At 44.1% G+C, this 24,406-nt stretch overlaps 1 protein-coding gene across 1 annotated transcript; it reads left to right on the top strand.

The window, feature by feature from the left end:
* The first annotated feature begins 1,258 nt into the window (after positions 1-1,258).
* Positions 1,259-24,356, top strand: LOC149459566 (uncharacterized). Its single transcript, XM_089680932.1, has 7 exons — positions 1,259-2,028; positions 5,680-5,693; positions 9,093-9,155; positions 13,653-13,697; positions 13,783-13,802; positions 17,171-17,453; positions 19,568-24,356. The coding sequence occupies exons 1-7, from the start codon at positions 1,808-1,810 to the stop codon at positions 19,708-19,710; spliced, it is 789 nt and encodes a 262-aa protein (XP_089537058.1). The 5' UTR covers positions 1,259-1,807; the 3' UTR covers positions 19,711-24,356.
* The last annotated feature ends 50 nt before the right edge of the window (positions 24,357-24,406 follow it).

Here is a 24,406-nt window from a genome sequence, read left to right as displayed (position 1 = left end):
CTTCGGGCCATTCACAAAGCGCAGAGCTTCTCGCGTATGCGCAGTGGGCACCCGGCTGTCACAGAAGCTGCCGCGGGAAGAAGAAGGAAGGACAACTCCGCGGAAGTGGGAGCGGGTACCTGTCAAATTCAGGTATCCGCTCCCCCTCCCTCCCCAAAGATCCGCAGTCTCTGGTCATCCCCTGTACTGTGTCCTCGGTCTCTGGTCATCCCCTGTACTATGTCCGCAGTCTCTGGTCATCCCCTGTACTGTGTCCGCAGTCTCTGGTCATCTCCTGTACTGTCCGCAGTCTCTGGTCATCCCCTGTACCGTGTCCGCGGTCTCTGGTCATCCCATGTACCGTGTCCGCGGTCTCTGGTCATCCCCTGTACCGTGTCCGCGGTCTCTGGTCATCTCCTGTACCGTGTCCGCAGTCTCTGGTCATCCCCTGTACCGTGTCCGCGGTCTCTGGTCATCTCCTGTACTGTGTCCGCGGTCTCTGGTCATCCCCTGTACCGTGTCCGCGGTCTCTGGTCATCTCCTGTACCGTGTCCGCGGTCTCTGGTCATCTCCTGTAACTTATTCTGTATATATGTAAATATGTTTTTATTATGCTGTTTGTTTGTAAGATTTTCAATAAATAAAATTTTACACTGGAATGTCAGGTTTATTGTTGTAGAAAGGGTCATTGTCTGCTGATCCTGAGCATTTTCAGGGAGTGTCTGAATGGAATGTTAAGAGGCAATAAGGTGAGTATATACAAGGGCTGGGTACTGGGGGGATGAGCAGGAAATAAAGCCAATGTACTGCCTTGCTCTGTGTTGGGAACATACAGGGTCTCTTTAAAAATATTAAACCGTTTTTGGTTTTATCTACCGCAAATCTCCTTTGTTTCTCTCTCTTTGCAGTGCCTATTTCCCCTGACTTCTGTGATCTCAGTCCTCTGCTTATTTCAAGTTTGTAAAAGAATATTCAAAAAGAGTTGTTTTTTTTTTTTTTTTATATGTATCATTCATTTTTAGTTATTTAATTATTACATAGTTAGTCTGGCTGAAAAAAGACAAAAGTCCATCTAGTTCAACCATAGAAATAAGGTAATTATTGATTTTCTTTACCATTGTTTCGTTATACTTTTTATTTTATTTTATAAAATCTTTAAAAATCTTTCTCTCCTATGATAATCCCTGAAAACTCTAAATCCATTTTTATGGAAGAATTGATGTGAATATAAATAAATCCACAGTGACACAGAGACTTTAAAAACAACAGAAATGTATTCTACCGACGGACAACAGATGACGCAGCTGTTCTGAGTCAAAATGAAAGTGAAAGAAACTTCTGAAAGCTATAAAAACAGCAGAGGATTGTCCGCCATATCTCCGGATCGGTCTACATTTGTCCTGGAGCTGGAATATGACAATCGGATTGGGTCGCCTGTTGGTCACATTCTTTGGCATAGCCAGCTTTTAACTCTTTTATAACAAGTTATTGTTTACAGCTCATTAGATAAAGAAAAAGTTCTCACTGCAGATGGACCCGAAGAAACTCAGAATATAGGAAGAGCTTAAAAAGTAGATTTTAGGGGGCTACCGAATTGTATGACGTACTCAACCATCTGAATTCTGAGAATTATAAATATTTAACTGGATTACAGGAAAGTGAGGAATTCATAGACATTCCAGAATCCACAGAGATGGCGACAACTCAAAACATGGAGGAAATATCCTGAACACAGATATCTAGAAAATCAGACGATAACGAACCATCTGGGAAAGCGACGGGGTCTGCAGAGATTCAACAATCCACAGAGACGGCAAGAACACAGGACATGGAGGAACTATCAAAGAAGTTCATTAAATCACCAGATACAGAAGAGGCTGGGGAATCCAAAGGGGACACAGAGATTCAGGAATCCCCAGAGACAGCAACAAATCAAACATCACCTGAGACACAGCCATCCAAAATATCATCTGAAACTGATAAAGAACCTTCCAAACAGGAAACAGAGACAAGCAAGAGCACACCGTCATTAGAAGCACAGGCAGATGAGTAAGTTCCTTTAGTAAATACATTTCTTTTTTAAGTAAATTCTAGAGCGGCTTACCCACTTTAAGGCCTCTTTCACATTTGTGGGCAGGAGGTGGTAAAAACAGGTGGTTGATCTGCAGTTTTACCACCTCCCTCAACCACCCACCTACAGGTGGCCATGGCAGCCAAAGGGGTCTGTTCACATGCATATTTAACTTGGCTTGCAGAGTGACACCTGTCAGACTCACCCACTGAGGTCATTGGGACTATGCTGCAGCCACTCACAGTGGAGGCACGGTTCTTCAATGCCACCCCCCCGGATTAAAAGAGAAAAAACAGCCAAAAACCCCACACATTCGAGAGGTGACAGGACCATTTTGTGGATGCATGGAAGTTGCTGCGTGTGTCTTCCAGGCATACAGGACCTCTTTTCAGAAGGCGTTAGAGACTGCTGCCATACAAAAGAGGCCTAAACGTCTTTTAACTAGTAGCCGACCGCAGATAGCCGAATGACTGCTGCACTGCGGCCGGCCAGTTCTGGGTGGACGTCATATGACGTCCCCCCAGAACGCGCTCTCCTGCGCGCCCCAGGGGGCGCGCACCCGGTGATCTCCGTGATCGCTGTGTCCTACGGACACAGCTGATCACGTGATGTGGTAAAAGGCCGATCACAGCAGCCTTTTACCACGTGATCAGCGGTGTCCAATGACACGCTGATCACAGGGAAATGCAAGTGCCGGTTCTCGGCTGCACTTTCCTCACGCTGTCAGATCGTGAGGAAAGTACTGCCGAGAACCGGCAGTTGTCAGAGCGGGGATCGGCACCGATCATCAGGGCACTGATGATCAGTGCCCTGATGATCGGTGCCCAGCAGTGCCACCCGCAAGTTCCGCCCACCTGTGCCCAGCAGTGCACCCACTAGCTCCGCCCACCTGTGCCCAGCAGATCACCCACCTGTGCCCAGCAGTGCACCCACCTGTGCCCAGCAGTGCACCCACCTGTGCCACTCTGCAGATCACACACCTGTGCCCAGAAGTGCCACCTACCTGTGCCCAGCAGTGCCACCCACCTGTGCCCACCCACCTGTGCCCACCAGTGCCACCCACCTGTGCCCACCCACCAGTGCTGCCCACCAGTGCCGCCCACCAGTGCAGCCCAGCAGTGCTGCCAGTCAGTGCCACCAGTCAGTGCCCAGGGGTTGTGCCAGTCAGTGCCGCCAGTCAGTGCCCAGCAGTGATGCCAGTCAGTGCCGTCTATCAGTACCCATCATCAGTGTCACCTATCAGTGCCGCCTATCAGTGCTGCATATTAGTGCCGCCTATCCGTGACACCTCATTAGTGCTGTCTATCAGTGCCGCCTATCCGTGACACCTCATTAGTGCTGTCTATCAGTGCCCTTTAGTGCTGCCTATCAGTGCCCATCAGTGCCGCCTATCAGTGCCCATCAGTGCTGCCTCATCAACGCACATCAGTGAAGGAGAAAAAATACCTATTTGAAAAATTTTATAATAGAAACAAAGAAACTTTTTTTTTTTTTCAAATTTTTTGCACTTTTTTTATTTATAGCGCAAAAAGTAAAGCGCCCAGTGGCGATTAAATACCACCAAAAGAAAGCTCTATTTGTGAGAAAAAAATGATCAAAATTTCATATGGGTACATTGTTGCATGACCGCGCAATTGTCAAAGTGCGGCAGCGCTGAAAGCTGAAAATTGGCCTGGTAAATAAGGGGGTATAAGTGCCTGGTAGGCAAGTGGTTAAAGTGTATTCAAACCCCAAGAGTGACAACTCTGATTCTCCATATTGTGTACTGTTGTCACCCTGCCCCCCCCCCCCCCTTAGAGGTGGGGTATACTAGCTTTTTATGTCAGGATCTAGTTCTCAGCAATACTGGAGCAATATGTACAGATAAGTACCAGTCTGTTTACAATGCAGGGGGGAGGGTTGAGGCACATGGACTTAGGCAGACTTCAGATGAGGGACAAAGTCACTTTCCTCCTCACAGAAGAGCAGAGAGTGGGAGGCAGCACAGTTCTGGATGGAGGGTGGGATCTGGAGTTGTTCCATTAACCTTTCAAGTTAACCAGCAGGTGATGGTTGCTGGCATGCAATGTGGTCCTAGCAACCAATCACCAGCTTGTTAACATGAAGAGTTAAATCCCGCAAGCCATCCAGAACTGTGCTGCCTCCTGCTCTCTACTCTGCTTTACAGCTTTGTAATGTGATGTGGGGGGCAGAAGACACTGAGGACACTACTATGGGGTGGGGGCAGAGGACACTACTGGCAGGCAGAGGAAACTGCTATGGGGGATCAGAGGACACTAGTATGTGTTTGTGTGTGTGGGGGGGGGGCATAGGACACTACTGTGTGGAGGATGTAAAGGGGGTAGAGGACGATACTGTGGGGGTGATGTGAGGGGGCAGAGGACACTGCTCAGGAGGCACAGAGGACACCACTATGGGGTGGGGACAGATGACACTACTGGCAGGTAGAGGAAACTGCTATGGGGAGCAAAGGACACTACTGGGGGGGGGGTGCATTGGACATTACTGTGTGGAGGATTATTATTATGTATTATTATGTAAAGAGGGGCAGAGGATACTAATATGGGGGCAGAGGACACCACTGGGGGAGGCATAGGACACTACTGTGCGGAGGATGATGTGAAGGGGGGCAGAGGACCCTACTGTGGGGGAAAGGGGACACTGATTGGGGGACAGAGAACACTAATGAGTGGGGTCAGGGGTGAAGAGGACTCAACTGTGGAGGGGGGGGGCAGAGGACACTACTGTGTAGGGGATGATGTGATGAGGGGGATAGAGGACACTACTGTGGAGAATGATGTGAGGGGACAGAAGACACCTCTGTAACAGTCTGAGCTTGGGTGCTTCCGTTATAATACCTCTTCCCCGTCTGAACACCGACCACAGACACCACAGCCGACCATACAAGACTTGACGACACCAATCTGTCTGAACATGGAACTCTTTATTTGAAACTCAAACTGGCTTTTTATACACTCAGGGGACAATTCCTCCTCCCTGAATAATGACACAGGGCGGGGCAATCTACACTTAGCAACAAGAGACACACAGGTATTCAAACTTCACACCAGCAGACAGTCCCATCAGGAGGGAGGGCTGCTGGAGACGCCCCCCCCCCCACTAAGCTAATACACATACACACATACATCCCATAATAGTTTGTTCCCAAGCCAGACACACAATAGAACAATGGGATGCAACCACATGGCATTAAACAATCAACAACCCCCCACCTCAATATTAGGACAGATCACCCTGTACCTCTAACAGGCACAGGGTGACTTACACATAAGAGGGATATGGAGAGCTGAGACAGGGGTCTCCCCACCTCTCCAAAGTGAGCTGTGTTCCATGGGCCCCCCACCCAAAGTGAATTCCGTCACAGTAACACACTGAGTTCTCCATGCCATATTTTTGGGGGGGACTTGATAGGTACTTTAAAAATATGGGAATCCCCAGAGACATGTTGTCCAGATAGATCTCCGCCTCTCAAAGGTTGTCTACCCCTGCTGTACAGGATACTTCTTACAGATCTGTCCTATTTCATGCTGTGTGGTCTCTTATATTTGCTATATTCTGTGATCATTTCTGTACCTCCTATAACCTGTTATATTTGTGATTTCTTTCAGGGAGAAAGAGCCTGGTAAGAATCTCTGCAATTCCACAACTGGTAACAAAGTTATAAATAATCATCACTGTAAAGGTCTCAAAATGGTGTCAGCTATTAGTAATCATCCTATACATTTATTTAAGGGTCCAACGTTTTAAAATTAGGTAAAATAAAATGAGGAACAAAAGTGTGGCTGGTCCCTGTAGTAACCTAGCAGAATCCTCAAAACCCAATTGACCTTTCAATTAAAATCAGCTAAATCCATTCCACATACATCAACATATAAGCTGTGCACCATGATGCAGTTCATTATCTTTAGAAAGAAGCCACAGCCTGAGCAGAAGAGCCTGTCCCCTGCCAGCATGCTGTAGATAAAGACACACGCTCTTTGTGATCTCTCTGTAGCGAGGGAGGCCACTGCATCCACACAGAATGTCCTCACAATATATTCATTAGGCAAAGATAAAACAACTTATGAAAGATTATAGCTCTTGGTTTATTGGTTGATTTTTACTCTGTGTAGCTGTAATAAACACTACCTGTTCTGCCCAATTCCTTAGTAATTCTATCCCCAAACCTTCCCCAACTGACCCTCTGATGAATTGGAATACAATCGGAACATTTATTTACCCCAAAGCATCCCACTCCCCCATGTTAAGGGCATGTGGCCTGGTATGGTTCAGAAGGGGGAGGGGCACTCACTCATTCCATGATGGGGCGATGATGTCACAGGGACAGGGCCAAGCCAGTGACACCACCTCAGTCTATTTAGCAGCAGCTATAGAACAGAGCTGTCAGTCAGCGGGAATGGATTTTTTTTTTAATGCGGGTCATAGGAGCTGTGTTCATCGTGATTGACGCTGGAGCTACACAGGGGAACAATTACATTTTTTTTTTTTTATAAAGGATCTGTCAAACTATTTTTACTAACTTTTTGCCCACTTTTTTTTAGATGAACGAGTAGGGGTTATATGTAGACCGAAGAAGAGATTTGTGAAAAGAGATTCACAAGAAAGCGGCTACATTATGGACAGAATGCGATACTCAGAAAAATTTCCAAAAATTATACTTTATTACACATTAATGATTGACACTCGGGCAATCGCCCTGGTTTACCCCATATGTACCCCATATTCACATTGGGGGGGGGGTCTAAAGGACATGTTTTTTCCTCAATTTTTAAACGTTGGCAATTGTTTTGTTTCCATTCCTTTGACAGCAGCAGATAAGACCCGGTTGTTTACGGGTTGTTGAGGAGTGGGTGGCCGCTGGAATCCTCAACAACCATGTTTACTGGTTAAGGACATCAGCGGCCGCCCGCTTCTTAACCTCTTGCCGTCCGCCTGCTGTTTATAAATGGCAGGGCGGTGGCAGTCCAGGGTTGGGTTGCCGTCCATAAACGGCACCCGCCTTTTCTAGCTGTGCGCGCTCCCTGGGAGCGCGCACCACCGCGATCCGGTGCCCGCTGTGTCCTCCGGACACAGTGAAACACCGATCGTCGGACGGGACCTCTGTACGAGGTCCCGGTCATGTGATCACTGATTGGCGAATCAGTGATCACATGCAAAGTAGTAAGCAAGATGTCACTTGTGACATCATTGCTTACTACGTGTGAAATCTGTGAATGATCACAGAGGTCACATGGTACAAGGCTATTCACAACAGCCTTGTACCATGTGACAAGCTGTGACCAATCACAGCTCACACAGTACTTCTCAATGGCTGCAAGAATGCAGACAGAGAGAAAGAGAAATGATTGCTTTTACATCCTATATGGGTGTAAAAGCAATCAGTGTAAAAAAAAAAAAAAAAATCTTCATCACCCTCCACAAGTAGTACAGTGTCACCATGGTGACAGTGTACTGCTAGGGTGACAGTATGTAAAAAAAAAAAAAATAAATAAAAAATAATAATATAAAAAAAATAAAATAAAATGTAAAAAAAAATGTTTAAAAATTATAATTTTTGGTTATAAACTAATTTGGATTTTTTTTTTTACTAAAGAAAATAACGGAATAAATTTTGGCTAAGATTTATGATGAAATATTATTTATTTGCAAAATTTTATTTAAAAAAACACTTTTTTTCAAAATTTTTGAACTTTTTCATTTACATAGTAAAAAAAATAAAAATCCCAGCGGTGAATAAATACCACCAAAATAAAGCTTTATCTGTCTCAAAAAAATGGTAAAAAATTCATATGGGTACAGTGTTGCATGACCGCGCAATTGTCATTCAAAGTGTGATAGCGCTGAAAGCTAAAAATTGCCCTGGACAGGAAGGGGGTAAAAGTGTCCGGACAGGAAGTGGTTAACCAGATAAAATCACATCCCAAAAACTCAGACACATAAAATAAAAAAAATAAAAAATAAAAATATATGTGAAATAAATGCACCGGGAAAAATGCATCTGCTGCAACCTGCATAGGTGTAAATCTAGACTTATTCATATCTGCCATTTCAGATGGATAATACACTTACAGCTAAACATACATTTTGTAATAAAATATTCATTATAATGTACAAATATAGCTAGAGCAAAATAATATAACTATATATATATATATATATATATATATATATCCCCCTCACTTAAATGCGGTAGTAAAAGGATCAGAAAAAAAAAAATCCCCGTGAGGTAATGTTACAATGTACTTGTATGAATCACATTCTAGCACATTATGGCATACTTACCATAAAACAAAGCCCTCCAGCAGCACTCTCATCTGCTGCTCTGATTATTCCCCCTGCATTTGAGAGGATTCTAGAATTATAGTAGAAGGAAGAACAGAGTGGGCAGCTTGAATATTTATGGGGAATACAGCCAATCCTTGGGGAGGTGTACCCAGTAGGTGGTTGGAGACACCATACATAGTCTGAGGCCTGATACAGGAGCAGCAGAGTTCTAGGGTCCTGTCCTGCTGGAGGAGACCCCTGTGCAGGATTACATGAGGTGCCATCCAGAAGACACTGAGGTCCCAGCTGGAGATTTAGCGGGGGGGCAGGGTATTTGCAAAGCCTATTCCTAGAGTCAGCTTGGGTCTGGAGAAGCTCACTGGAGAGAGCCGGTAGGAAGTTGGGGGATTGTGTCCAGGTGATATCCAAAGGAGGCAACTGGCAGTGTGAGTGAATGACCGAAGTGCTGCAAGTTAGTGACTGTAGCTTTTGCTCTTTTAGAAGATGTCTCAGCATTGGAGATTCTGTGGGACATTTTTTGCAGCTCACCAAGATAGGGAAGAGTCCTCAAAAAGTTCAGTTTACCTTTTTGGTGTATCCCATGCTCCCTTCTCCCCATTTAAGTTCAACGTTACAATAAAACCCTAAAAATACATCCCTAGATTGTTTATTTGAACCATTTGGCTGCTTAGACGATGTGCTACATATATTTATATGTATTACACAGTTCCAAATCTGTATAAATCATGTTTATCAGGTGCTTCTGGAAAGCAAGATGAGGATCCTTATGATGTGTTTGTAATTCCTGAACCATATGAAGGTAAGTTGCTTTTGTCGTCACATCACATGTCCCTTCCTAACATGACAGATTGAGAGTATTGTGTGATAAGAAATTAGACAGAACACTGCTTTTGCAGGGTTATAAAAATAATTTGTTTTGGAGATTATACTGTTTTCTATGTAAAAATTCAGAGTTAGTGCTGTGAATACCACACTTTTAATTCCCTATAATGGAGGATGATATGGGTGATGTTTGGTGATAAATGAACTGGATCCCACTTTTACTGCAACAATTGCTAAAAAAAACACCTTTTATGGGACTGAATCTGGGGGGGGGGGGATTCCAGATTCTGATAATCCCCCCTGCTGCAGACCCCCACAACCACAGCTCAGGTTTGTGGAGAAGACCATTGTCCCCCATCAACATGGGGACGAGGTGCTTTGGGGTAGGGGGGCCCCCCTGCTCCATACAACCCCCCCATGTTCAGGCCATGTGGCCTGGTATGGTTCATGGGGGGCGCTTGCTTCCCCCCCCCCCCTTTCTTGACCTGCTGGACTGCATGCTCAGATAAGGGTCTGGTATGGATTTCTGGGGAGACCCCCACGCCATTTTTTTTACATTGTTGGACAATGTCGACAATTCTTTTTACATTCAGCTGTCAGCAGGGAACCCCACTGACAGCCGGAACATTAAAGATTGTCTCACTACTAAAATACCGCAAGACTTCATAAAATAAGTCATGCCGTATTTTAGTTACTGAGCGGGATCGCACCACATACTCAGTTGCGGTAAAACACTGCTCAGTAAATTGGTCGTGTTCGGTTTGAATGTTCAACTGCGAACCAAACAGGGGGGTGTTCTCCCCATCACTACTCATAAAGGTGTGATGGTCAAGTGCTCACAAACATTCGGCAATATATAGCTCAATTCACAAATATAATACACCAGGATAAGAATCGATCCTGATTCCAACCAGATTATAAAATTACAGTCACATGACTAAAGCTTTGCAAATTGAGCCTATAGTGTCACAATGGGATGATGGGATGCGAATCCTCACCCACTTTGATGTTTGTTACCTAACAGGGAAACATTTACTTAAAAGGCTGCTAGCATGAAAGGGAATTATAGGCCCACAAATAAAGTGAGGTCGTCATTTGACCTTGTTTTGTGACTGAAGATATAGAGAGCTCCTGTTCTCCTTGATTGTGAGTTCTTCTCAATACAATGCATGATAAGATAGAACAAGTTCAGAGATGGGTAACAAAAATGGTGAACGGTCTGAGCAATAGAATATACAGTATATGCACTATATTGCCAAAAGTATTGGTCGGCCGGCCTTTCCACGCACATGAAATTTAATGGCATCCCAGACTTAGTCCGTAGGGTTCAATATTGAGTTGGCCCCGCCCTTTGCAGCTATAACAGCTTCAACTCTTCTGGGAAAGCCGTCCACAAGGTTTAGGAGGGTGTCTATGGGAAGGTTGGACCATTCTTCCAGAAGCACATTTGTCAGGTCAGGCACTGATGTCGGATGAAATGGCCTGGCTTGCAGTCTCCGCTCAAATTCATCCAAAAGGTGTTCTGTTGGGTTGAGGTCAGGAATCTATGCAGGCCAGTCAATTTCCTCCACCCCAAACTGGCTCCTCCGTGTCTTTATGGATCTTGCTTTGTGCACTGGTGCTCAGTCATGTTGGAACAGGAAATGGGGGCCATTCAATGGTATCAATTCCTTCATCTTCCAGGAACTGCCGGCATACACTCGCCACATGAGACTGGGCATTGTCGCACAGCAGGAGAACCCCAGGACCCACTGCACCAGCGTAGGGTCTGACAATGGGTCCAAGGATTTCATCTACATACCTAATGGCAGTCAGGGTGCCATTGTCTAGCCTGTAGAGGTCTGTGCGTCCCTCCATGGATATGCCTCCTCAGACCATCACTGACCCACCACCAAAATGGTCATACTGAAAGATGTTACAGGTAGCAGAATGTTCTCCACGGCTTCTCCAGACCCTTTCACGTCTGTCACGTGCTCAGGGTGAACCTTCTCTCATCTGTGAAAAGCACAGGATGCCAGTGGTGGACCTGCCAATTCTGGTGTTCAATGGGAAATGCCAATCGACCTCTATGTTACTGGTCAGTGAGCACAGGGCCCTCAGGCCACCCTCATGAAGTCTGTTTCTGATTGTTTGGTCAGAGACATTCACACCAGTGGCCTGCTGGAGGTCATTTTGTAGGGCTCTGGCAGTGCTCATCCTGTTCCTCCTTGCACAAAGGAGCAGATACCTGTCCTGCTGATGGGTTAGGAATCTTCTACGGCCCTGTCCAGCTCTCCTAGAGGAACTGCCTGTCTCCTGGAATCTCATCCATGCTCCTAAGACTGTTCTTGGAGACACAGCAAACCTTCTGGCAATGGCATGTGTTGATGTACCATCCTGGAGGTGTTGGACTGCCTGTGCAACCTCAGTAGGGTCCAGGTATGGCCTCATGCTTCCAGTAGTGACACTGACCCTAGCCAAATGCAAAACTAGGGAAAACCAGAAAAGATGAGCAAGGAAAAACATGTCAGTGGCCTCCACCTGTAAAACCATTCCTGATTTGGGGGTCGTCTCATTGTTGCTTATCTAGTGCACCTGTTGTTAATTTCATTAACACCAAAGCAGCTGAAATTGATGAACAACCCCCTCTGCTACTTACCTGACCAGATTAATATCCCAGGAGTTTCACTGACTTGATGCTATACTCTGATTACAAAGTGTTCCTATAATTTTTTTGAGCAGTATGTATGTATGTATGTATGTATATCTATCTATCTATGTATATATATATATATATATATATATATATATATATATATATATATATGTATACAGTATCTCCCAGAAGTGAGTCCACCCCTCACATTTGTGTAAATATTTGATTCTCTCTTTTCATGTGACAACACTGAAGAAATTACACTTTGCTACAATGTGATGTAGTCAGTGTACAGTTTGTATAACATGGAAATTTGCTGTCCCCTCAAAATAACTCAACATACAGCCATTAATGTCTAAACCGCTGTCAACAAAAGTGAGTACACCCCTAAGTGACAAGGTCCAAATTGGGCCCAAAGTGTCAATATTCTGTGTGGCCGCCATTATTTTCCAGCACTGCCTTAACCCTCTTGGGCATGGAGTTCACCAGAGCTTCACAGGTTGCTGCTGGAGTCCTCTTCCACTCCTCCATGACAACATCACGGAGCTGGTGGATGTTAGAGACCTTGCGCTCCTCCACCTTCCGTTTGAGGATGCCCCACAGATATTCAATAGGGTTTAGGTCTGGAGACATGCTTGGCCAGTCCATCACCTTTACCCTCAGCTTCTTTAGCAAGGCAGTGGTGGTCTTGGAGGTGTGTTTGGGGTCGTTATGTTGGAATACTGCCCTGCGGCCCAGTCTCCGAAGGGAGGGGATCATGCTCTGCTTCAGTATGTCACAGTACATGTTGGCATTCATGGTTCCCTCAATGAACTGTAGCTCCCCAGTGCCAGCGATGTTCTCACCCGTGCCATCCTCTCTCTCCTTCTACTCTCCACAGAGCTGGCATCTCAACTGTGGGCACCAGGCTGTGATAGTGTGCGGCTTCATAGCCTGGTGACCACTGCGCATGCGTGAGTCTCTCTGCACCTCCTGATTGGTCTGGTAGTCTTCTGGAACTTGTAAAAGTTCCCAGGAAACTACGGGAGGGAGGAGGGGACTGAACCTCCGGCTCACTTTGCCGCGGCGAACTGAGCCGGAAGTGGGAGCGGGTACCTGTCAAAACCAGATTCCCACTCCCCCCCAAAAGGTGCCAAATATAGCAGTGGAAGGAGAAGGAGGAAAACAAGTGAAGCTTCTGCTTTTGGGAGGAACTCCGCTTTAACACATCAAGATATATTTAGCCATTGATATCGGAGTTCACTTTTCTATGTCAGTATTTTTTGTTTCATGGTATTAACACTAAATAGATCTTTGCTATTTGACTCAGCAGCCCAGCACATGTACTGCTCTCCATTCCTGTCACCCTGGTCGCCCTCACTTTACAGGAAGGGAAGGATCTAATCACACGCTGACCTCCTGCAATGGTGCTTGCCACGTGTCTGTGCTGCTGCTTGCTGGAGGGGGGGGTTTCTCAGAGCAAAGACACACAGGGCAAGGGGAGAAGCCTCACTGTGTGCACTGCCAATGGAAGGAACAGATCCGTGCAGGGGCCACATGGGTCCCACTCTTGCTCCTGACTGGGCTGAGGCAGAAGTAGCTGAGCCATGCCAACCAGAGCTTTGCCTGCACCCAGTGGGATGGGGGAGCTGAGCTTGGTCACCTCTAATGCAGGCAGCCTCCTGAAGTGAAGGTCCGCAGACATGTGACACAATGGGCAAATGCCCGGGGTGCCCTATGGCCAGTCTGGGCCTGCTCACATTACACAGATTCCCCATCTCACACTAAAAGCTGTTCTTGTGATCAAAAACAACTCTGTCTTCCATCATACATTTATCTTCTTATTTCCTTTTCTTTCAGTTTCATTTGCAAAAAAAATAGATGCGATTGAAAGGATCATACGCAGTAAGTTGTCTGCGTTTTCAGTTGTGATTATTTCTTTACATTTTTTGCAGACCTTATTGTGACTTTATTCTTTTACTTCACTTAGGTACCCGCCAGACAAGTATGGTAAGAATATGTATGATAACTCTGTATAGAACAATGGGATATTATTTGATAAAAGAGAGCCCCTCTATACATGTAATCGGATATTCTCTGTCCAAATCAACAAGGGTTTTAAATCATTAACCTCTTCGCGCCGGCTACATGCAAATGTACGGCCTCCCGGTGTCTGGGCCTTGACGCCGAGCAGCTGCACAATTTCCTGCAATTAAGAAAAACATATGTGCTGAGAGCGCACTCCCTGCTCGCTCCCAGTACACATGTCCGGTACTCACGGGAAGGTCCCAATCTCCACTTTCGATCGGGACCTTTCCTGATCATGTGACCACCGTGACGGCGAATCACGGCGGTCACATGATCTTAAAACCCCACCCCGCTTCCTGGATTCTAAAACTCTTAAAGGGTCAGGAGGCACCGTCACCATGGGGATAAAATATTTTTTATTATTGTGAGCAAAACACATTCAGCAATAAGGTGAGATGATCAAAGACTTGAGAAATGTAGACAAGTAGACGATGAGGACCATTGATTCCCACAGTTCCAGCCTCTGTTCCTTTACATTTTATAGGTTGTATGTTTGGTCTGTTCTCTGATCATAGATATCTACAGCCCCCCCCCCCCCACATCTGCTTTAGGCAGATAGCTGAAGACCGGGGATCAGGTGAAGACACAATATGGTCATGTTGGGGGCAGAATTAATTTCAGACTGGAAATGGGTCATCCGGAACATACAGCAAGGGCAGCCGGCCTATGATATTACTGTAACATTCTCTTAGGTGAATGTGTGAGTATAACCTGCGCAGAGCACTGATCAATCAGACTGGCTGCTGCTAGCAAATCACAAATGTGTACCGGTGAACAAATGTGTGAGTGCAAACATAAAAATTGCTGCGCTGCCTCTCCCAAACACGACTTTAAATAATTGATTCAATAAAAGAATGAACTCCCTACTACCAAAGGGTCCCCATAAATGTGCCTGTGCTATAATGTCCCGTGGGCTGGCAATTATATCCCTCCTCCCCGGTGACTAAATCCTAAATATACCAATAAGTAAATACAAGGTGCTGAAACGACAATAGTGCTAAAAATAGCGCATATACAATGCCATGAAACTGTGTATACAGTGACATTGTAGAAAACAAACATGTATATATATACTGTATATATTAAAGTCCCAATGATTGTGCAAACATATAAAAGTTACCAAAAAATTGAAATTTCCACACTCTTGATGACGTCATATGACGAAACGTGTAGGGCAGGGCTTGATAGCGCTACACATGTTGTTGAGGACAAGGGCTTCTTCCCCACAGCCCTGGTCATATGGTAGTGGAGGTCTGTGGGTAGGGGCTTATCACAATCTGGAAGCCCCTTTGAAAAAAAGGGCCCCTCCCTACGTGACTAAGTAAGTCGGTCCAGGCCCAGGAAAGATCCCGACTTCAAAGTTAGGATCCACCCAGGAGCTTGGACCGGCAGCTGTCTCAGCTTCTCAGTGAGCCACTAAGGGCTTGTTCACACTTGACTGTTTTACCAACGCTTGCCAAAAGCCCCTATAGCGTTTGGCAAGTGTTGGACCGGCGTTTGCGGAGCGTTTTTTAATGCTCGGCAAATGCTCCGCAAATGCTGCATGCACGGTTCAGCGGCGGTTGCTAGGCGTTTGCCGAGCGATAAAAACGCCTATAATGAAGTTTGAATGTGGTTACCGCTCTGCAAACGCCCCGCAACCGCATCGCAACTGCGCCGCAAACACCGGCCGGGCATTTGCGGAGCTGCACCATAGGCTAGAATAGGAGGCTTCAACACCTCCTGACTCGACCAAAAGCGCCCGTTTTGCCGCGCTGCTCCCGCTCCCGTTAGAACAGCACCATGTGCTGCAATGGGCAGAATTGTCCGAGGCATTTGGGAAGCGGTAAGAACGCTTCCCAAACGCCTCTCTGCAGCTTGAAAACAAGGCTAGTGTGAACGTAGCCTAAAGAGTCAACCGCTCCCTCCACAGCCCAGTGAGCACTGCAGGAGTAGAACAGAGAGCCGGTGACTGGATTTGTGTAAACCCAATAGTGTTCTTTAATTAGATTTTATTTTCATTTTAAATTCAATTGAATTTATAATATTATTATTATTTTTTATATATACTGTATAATTGAATGTAATTTAAATGTATAATGTAATGTAAATCCTCCATCAATGTTCTTAGCCTATAATGTTATGTTAATTTCTCTATTTCTATTGGTTGAATGTCCTTTAAGGCGATTTTAAAGGCTCAATGTTTTTTACCTTCATGTATTCTGTGCATGAAGGTAAAAAACCTTCTCTGCGCAGCAGCCCCCCTAATATGGACCTAAGCCCCCTCTCGATCCAGTGATGTGCACTGAAGTCTTGCCTATCCTGGGACTCCCTTTCCTCATTGGCGGAGACAGCAGCCGAAGCCACAGCCAGTGAGCCAATGAGATTAGGGGTGGGCCAAGCTGCGGCTCCCTGAATGGACATGCAGAGCAGCGGATGCCCCCCATAGCAAGCTGCTTGCTGTGGGGGCACCTGACAGGAGGGAGGGGCCCGGAGCACTGATGTGGGACCTGAGAAGAGGAGGATCCGGGCTGTGCTAAACCACCGCACACAGCAGGGAAGTACGGACTTGTTTGTTATTTAAAAGAAATAAAATAATAAGCCTTTAGAATCACTTTAACTTTTATGGTCGAATGTTCCTTTGGCTCTTATGTTAGCTTTGGTTCGAATGTTAGGGAATGTTACAGGCAATGAATAGAACCTGACATTACACACATTTACTGGATCAGAAGGACTTTTTATTCAATCACATTTTATTAAAAAAAATTTTGGTGGATTTATTCGAAGTATTTATGTGTTTGATGAATTGGACTTTCACTGATTTCATTTCATTTCATTGATTTTTATATATTTACACTTATTTCATTATTTATTTGTGTCACTGGTCATTGTAAAGATGTATGGGGTGATTATTGATGTATTCACTATTTAAGGCAGCAGAACTATACACAGTTTATTTATTCATTTATTTATGTGACTTATTTGCTACAATTATTCCCTCATTAAGTTATTAGGCAAATTTAAAGTTATTTATTTATGTATTTATTTATTTATTTTGCGCGGTGAATATACTTTTGATATATTACAGACATATTACAAACATTACAGGTACTATTCATTGCTTTTGTTTGAATGATGAGACATTTGCATAGCAATTTTTTTTTTTCATAAACAGACCCCTAAAAGTATTTCCAAAATTTCTGGCCACACGAGTCCATTATGGGCGTTGTGGTTATGGATTTAGTGTAATGTACAATCATTTCTTGTTGCTGTTATCTAATGATTATTGTTTTGTATCTTTCATTATATAGGGGTATCGTCCAGAATCTCACACAGTTGGGATCTTTTCAAGGTCATCAGAGAGTGACTATGAATGGCTTTTCAACCAACTAAAATCGCAGCCCTTCCATATCACAGTTTCCACCGTCCTTCCTCACTACATCTCCAACAATGGATGGCAGCAGTTCAGGGAGGCCGTCTCTCGGTGCACGTTCGGTATTTTGTATCACACCAAGAAAAGAGGACGAATCAACATTGTGGACGTCACCGACTCTTTATATGATGAGGAGCTGAAATATCTGTCTGCACGCCTAGGTAAGAGGTCATCATATATGTGGCTGATTCATAACACGGACGGCTACATGGGCTGATGTTCCATCATGTATGATTCGGGTAGTAGGGTTCATCACTGCCCATCCCCCACACATTTACCAAACATTCAACAAACAGCTAAAATAGATGTACAAATCCTCCTCCAATAGAAGAAAGTTTGAATTGGAGTTCTTACTGAAAAGACGCGCGCTGCCTTGTAAAGGAATTTTATTTTTAGTAAAGCAAATTAAATCATGTGATTTTCTTTAGAACGTTTACAATATAAAAGTCAAATCAAGTATATCCCACCATCACTACTACTGATATTACTATCAGCACTATTCCTGCTACTGCTACCCCAACTACTACTATTCCTACTACACCTCCTACTACCCCAACTACTACTATTCCTACTACACCTCCTACTATTCCAACTACTACTAATCCTACTGCACCTCCTACTACCCCAACTACTACTATTCCTACTACAGCTCCTACTATCCCAACTACTACTGTTCCTACTACACCTCCTACTACCCCAACTACTACTATTCCTACTACACCTCCTAATACCCCAACTACTACTATTCCTACTACACCTCCTACTATCCCAACTACTACTATTCCTACTACACCTCCTACTATCCCAACTACTACTGTTCCTACTACACCTCCTACTACCCCAACTACTACTATTCCTACTACACCTCCTACTACCCCAACTACTACTATTCCTACTAAACCTCCTACTACCCCAACTACTACTATTCCTACTACACCTCCTACTACCCCAATTACTACTATTCCTACTACACCTCCTACTACCCCAACTACTACTGTTCCTACTACACCTCCTACTACCCCAACTACTACTATTCCTACTACACCTCCTACTACCCCAACTACTACTATTCCTACTACACCTCCTACTACACCTCCTACTACCCCAACTACTACTATTCCTACTACACCTCCTACTACACCTCCTACTACCCCAACTACTACTATTCCTACTACACCTCCTACTTCCCCAACTACTACTATTCCTACTACACCTCCTACTACACCTCCTACTACCCCAACTACTACTATTCCTACTACACCTCCTACTTCCCCAACTACTACTATTCCTACTACACCTCCTACTTCCCCAACTACTACTATTCCCACTACACCTCCTACTACCCCAACTACTACTATTCCCACTACACCTCCTACTACCCCAACTACTACTATTCCCACTACACCTCCTACTACCCCAACTACTACTATTCCCACTACACCTCCTACTACCCCAACTACTACACCTCCTACTGCCCCAACTACTACTATTCCCACTACACCTCCTACTACCCCAACTACTACTATTCCCACTACACCTCCTACTACCATTCCTACTACACCTCCCACTACCCCAACTACTACTATTCCTACTACACCTCCTACTTCCCCAACTACTACTATTCCCACTACACCTCCTACTACCCCAACTACTACTATTCCCACTACACCTCCTACTACCCCAACTACTACTATTCCCACTACACCTCCTACTACCCCAACTACTACTATTCCCACTACACCTCCTACTACCCCAACTACTACTATTCCCACTACACCTCCTACTACCCCAACTACTACTATTCCTACTACACCTCCTACTACCCCAACTACTACTATTCCCACTACACCTCCTACTACCCCAACTACTACTATTCCCACTACACCTCCTACTATCCCAACTACTACTATTCCCACTACTCCTCCTACTATCCCAACTACTACTATTCCTACTACATCTCCTACTACCCCAACTACTACTATTCCTACTACATCTCCTACTACCCCAACTACTACTATTCCTACTACACCTCCTACTACCCCAACTACTACTATTCCCACTACACCTCCTACTACTCCAACTACTACTATTCCTACTATACCTCCTACTACCCCAACTAGTACTATTCCTACTACACCTCCTACTACACCTTCTACTACCCCAACTACTACTATTCCTACTAGATCTCCTACTATCTCTGCTGCTGCACTCATCCCATGTAAATATTCTTCCATGGATGTATGTATTGGATGTAATGTGATGTCTTTATACACAGGGAAGGAGAATGTGATTGTGGTTGTTGATGATCTGGAGGACACCACTGATGAGCAGAAGGCCCGGATCCTGAAGGCACAGCCCAGTATTGGAAGTCTGGCCAAGGATCTCTTCCTTTTTAGTGAAGTTGAAAAAAGAAGCTAACACTCTTGCTGAAGTAACACGGGAGTCATAAAACATTGGAGTGCACGTACTGTTGTTCCTAAATGGCTTTGTTCAATCAATAGGAAATATATAATGTTATCCAAATCAGAGTTTTTTTAACCATTTTCCAGTTGGGGCGCCCTTGAAAAATATTTTAAGTCCTGAGTCACGGCAGTCTTACCGTGGGTTCACACCTAAGCGTTTTCCGCAGCATTTTGTGCTTTGCAGAAACGCTGTACAGTTCATGTAACATGAAATCCTATGGGACGGGTTCACACCTGAGCGTTTTCATGCGTTTTTTGGAAAGAGTCAGGGACTTGCAAAAAAATTGCATTTTTGGTTCTATAGACTTCAATGGAAAAGCTTCAGAAAAGCATGTAGTGGGTTTTTTGCTGCATTTTTGCCACGTTTGATGCATTTTGCATTTTAAATCTGCCTAGCAACAAGAAACATTTAAAAGAAAAAATTTTTTTTTTTTTTTTTTTTTTTTAATCTAATACTTTCAAGGGTAGAGGAGAGGACCTGTCATGCTTTATTGCTATCACAAGGAAAAGGGGTTTACATTTCTTGCAATAAGCATACAGGTGATCACAAAAAAACGAATAAAGTGTCAACGTAAAAATAATAAAAAAATGATTAAATAAATAATTTAAAAAAAAGAGAGAAAGCGCCCCTGTTCCCCCCGTGCTCACACACAAAGGCGAACAGATAAATAGGTCAAGCAGGCATATGTAAATGGTGTTTGCACAACACATGAAAGATATCGCCGTGAATGTTATAGCGAGAGCAATAATTCTAACTCTAGACCTCCTTTGTAACTCTGTAACTGGTAACCTGTAAACATTTTTAAAGCGCCACCTATGGAGACTTTTAGGGATTGTAGTTTGTCGCCATTCCACAAGCATTTGCAATTTTAAAGCATGACATGTTAGGTATCTATTTACTCGATGTAACATCATCTTTTATATTTTGCCAAAAAATGGGTTATATACTGTGTGTTTTTTTTTTTCATTAAAATTCATTAAAGTGTTTTCTTTCCGAAAAAAAATGCGTTTGAACAATTGCTGAGCGAATTGAAAACGACCACCATTCTATTTTTTTTAACTTCTAGTTTATTTTTAAGATTTTGAAATTTTACATAGTGCAAATATGAAGCAAAACAGTGGTTTGTCATGAATACGTTCCATATGAATAGAAATACCGAGAATCCATGGGTCATTGAAATACAGTGGGATAATTGTTAGTTTTGGTTTACGAGAGAATGATATTCAGGACTATGGGGCTATAGGGTGGTAGAACGCTTCTGGAGTATTTATGGGGATGTAATATATAAAGGGGAGGGAGGATACATTTTATGAGGAGATACAGTGCCTTGAAAAAGTATTCATACCCCTTGAAATGTTCCACATTTTGTCATGTCACACCCAAAAACGTCAATGTATTTTATTGGGATTTTAGTTTGGAGACCTCCTCTGATAGACCAACACAAAGTGGCACATAATTGTGAAGTGGAAGGAAAATGAGAAATGTTTTCAAAATTTCTTACAAATAAATATCTGATTAGTGTGGCGGCATTTGTATTCAGCCCCCGGAGTCAATAATTTGTTGGACCCCCTTTGGCTGCAATTCCAGCTGCAAGTCTTTTTGGGGATGTCTCTTTGCACATCTAGAGAGGGACATTTCTGCCCATTCTTCTTTGCAGAATCCCTCAAGCTCTGTCAGATTGGTTGTACAGTGGCTGGGAACAGCAATTTTCAGGTCTGGCCACAGATTCTCCATTGGATTTCGGTCTGGACTGTGACTGGGCCATTCTAACACATGAAGATGCTTTGATCTAAACCATTCCATTGTAGCTCTGGCTGGATGTTTTGGGTTGTTGTCCTGCTGGAAGGTGAACCTCCCCCCCAGTCTCAGGTCTTTTGCAGACTCTAACAGGTTTTCTTCTACGATTGCCCTGTATTTGGCTCCATCCATCTTCCCATCAACTTTAACCAGCTTCCCTGTCCCTGCTGAAGAAAAGCATCCCCACAACATGATGCTGCCACCACCATGTTTCACAGTGGGGATGGTGTGTTCAGGGGGATGTGCACTGTTAGTTTTACGCCACACACAGAATTTTGCTTTTAGGCTAAAAAATCTATTGTGGTCTCATGTGACCAGAGCACCTTCTTCCACATGTTTGCTGTGTCCCCCCACATGCAAATGGGACTTCTTATGGCTTTTGTTCAACAATAGCTTTCTTCTTGCCACTCTTCCATAAAGACCAGATTTGTGGAGTGCACGACTAATAGTTGTCCTGTGGACAGATTCTCCCACCTGAGCTGTGGATCTCTGCAGCTCCTCCAGAGTTCCCATGGGCCTTTTGGCTGCTTCTCTGATGAATGCTCTCCTTGCCTGGCCGGTCAGTTTAGGTGGACGGCCATGTCTTGGTAGGTTTGCAGTTGTGCCGTACTCTTTCCATTTTTGGATGATGAATTGAACAGTGTTCTGTGAAATGTTGAAATCTTGGGATTTTTTTTATACCATAGCCCTGCTTTAAACTTCTCCACAACTTTATCCCTGACCTGTCTGTTGTTGCTTGGCCTTCATGATTCTGTTTGTTCACTAATGTTCTCTAACAAACCTAGAGGGCTTCACAGAACAGCGGTACTTATCCTGAGATCACATGACACACAGGGGGATTCTATTTACTAATAAGATGACTTCTGAAGGATATATGTCTGAAAAGTTATATGCTGATTATACATCAGGATTATGTGTGATTTTAACTGTGGGGATAAAATAAAGTCTCAAATGGAGAGGACTATGTTCTGGCCTTTTTATTACATGGTACACACATCCATCAATCTCTGAGCATAAGCTGAGGACAAGAGGGATGTCACCTGGACAAGAATTGGATTTGGGGAACAGAGTGGCTGCTTTATTTTGAATGAGATGAGCTTAAAATGATATATTGGAGGTGATCTGGTGTTTCACCCGCTGTGGTGGAGGTGCACTGATTGTGTAAAGAAGAAGTCAAGAAATGAACACACTTTATTTACATGTGGACGTGCATGTGTCACGGAGATTCAATTGGACGTTCACAATTTGGACTTTGGTTGTATATATTTTTGCACTAATTGAGTTTATATGCTGTTATAGTGTAGATATGCTTATGTTGCGCTGCACTTTTTATTTTCATTAGTTTATGTTGCCCCGTGCCTGAAAATGCTTCGGCATACCAAGGAAATTAAGTCTCTTCCTAGAAACGTCCTGGAGAGGAGGGTTGTTGAATCTGCCTTTTGCGAACCATTGACCTTGAGGGATTGCCCAGGCCCCATTATGAGGGAGGGTCTGTGTTTTGATGAATCTGGAGAGAATCCCTTTAAAGTTTTGGGATTTGGCCTGGCTCTTGTTCCATGGCACACTCTATGTGAAGGGCAACCTGAAGCATCGCTCTGCGGACAACCGTGGTTGTCCAAGAGTGGAGTGTGGTGGGGTGGAGGAGATGATGGACCATTTCTTGCTTCAGTGCCGCTTAATATAGAAGTCTACAAGTGGATGGGTGGGGCTCTGGGTATCCCTTCCCTCTCCCGCTTGAATTACGCGGAATGGTCATACGAGGATTTTGAGACTCATTGGCATTTTTATTTTGAGACACATCTTCTAGTTAGCTCAGTAGTCCATTAGTACACGTGGAATGAGTGGTGTCAGCTTTCCATTCGCAAAAAAAGTACTTCCTGTCGAGGTGGTGGTTCACAACATTCTGGGTGAGGTTGGGAAGATTTGGGATCTACAGATGGACAGTTTTTGGTTGGGGGCCAGGACAAAGGCGTGGAGGAATGTCAGGTCCCCATAGCCGCTGTCTGTCAGTGTTCAGGTGTGCAGCTTTTCTTTCTGTCCTTTCATGTCCCATAGATTTTTATAAGATCAGATTTTTGAAAAAAAAAAGGCCACCTGCATGGGATCAATGTTGAAAGTGGCTCTAAAGGCTCAAGGTATTTTACCTTCATCCATTCTATCCATGAAGGCAAAAAACCTGTGTGCAGCAGCCCCCCCAACCCCCTAATATTCACCTAAGCCCCCTCTCGATCCAGCGATGTGCACTGGAGTCTTGGCTATCCCAGGACTCCCTCTTCTCAGTTCCTGCTGCTGTCAATCACAGCCAGTGAGCCAATGAGAATAGAAAGTGGGTGGGCCCAAGCTGCAGCTTCATGTGTGAATGGATGTATTTGAGCAGTGGGTGCCCCCATAGCAAGTTGCTTGCTGTGGGGGCACCCTACAGGATGGAGGGGGCAGGAGAGCCTGTGGGGGACCCAAGAAGAGGAGTATCTGGGCTGTTCTGTGCAAAACCTGTGTAAGTATAGACATTTGTTATATTTAAAAAAAAATTGAAGCCTTTAGAATCACTTTAATTGTTTCCCAGCCTGAGGGTGTGTTTAGGTGGAGGTTGGGGTTTGTTGAGATGCAATATAATAATAATAATAATAATATTATAATATAATTAAAATATGTTTTGGTTTTTATATATAAAATTGTTTTTGTTTTGCTTAAGAAAGCTATTTTTGTTTAATATATATATATATATACTACTCTGTTATTATGTAAATATGTTTTTATTACACTGTTTGTTGGTAAGATTTTTAATAAACAAAAATTTACACTCACTGTTATGTCAGCTTTATTGTTGTAGGAAGGGTCACAGTTAGAGATGAGC

Source organism: Staurois parvus, unplaced genomic scaffold (genome assembly GCF_062004578.1).
Source record: "Staurois parvus isolate SC_StPar_1 unplaced genomic scaffold, SC_StPar_1.0 ptg000254l, whole genome shotgun sequence".
NCBI lineage: Eukaryota > Metazoa > Chordata > Amphibia > Anura > Ranidae > Staurois > Staurois parvus.
The sequence above is the reverse complement of the archived record's forward strand: the minus strand, read 5'-3'. Positions and strand labels throughout refer to the sequence as shown.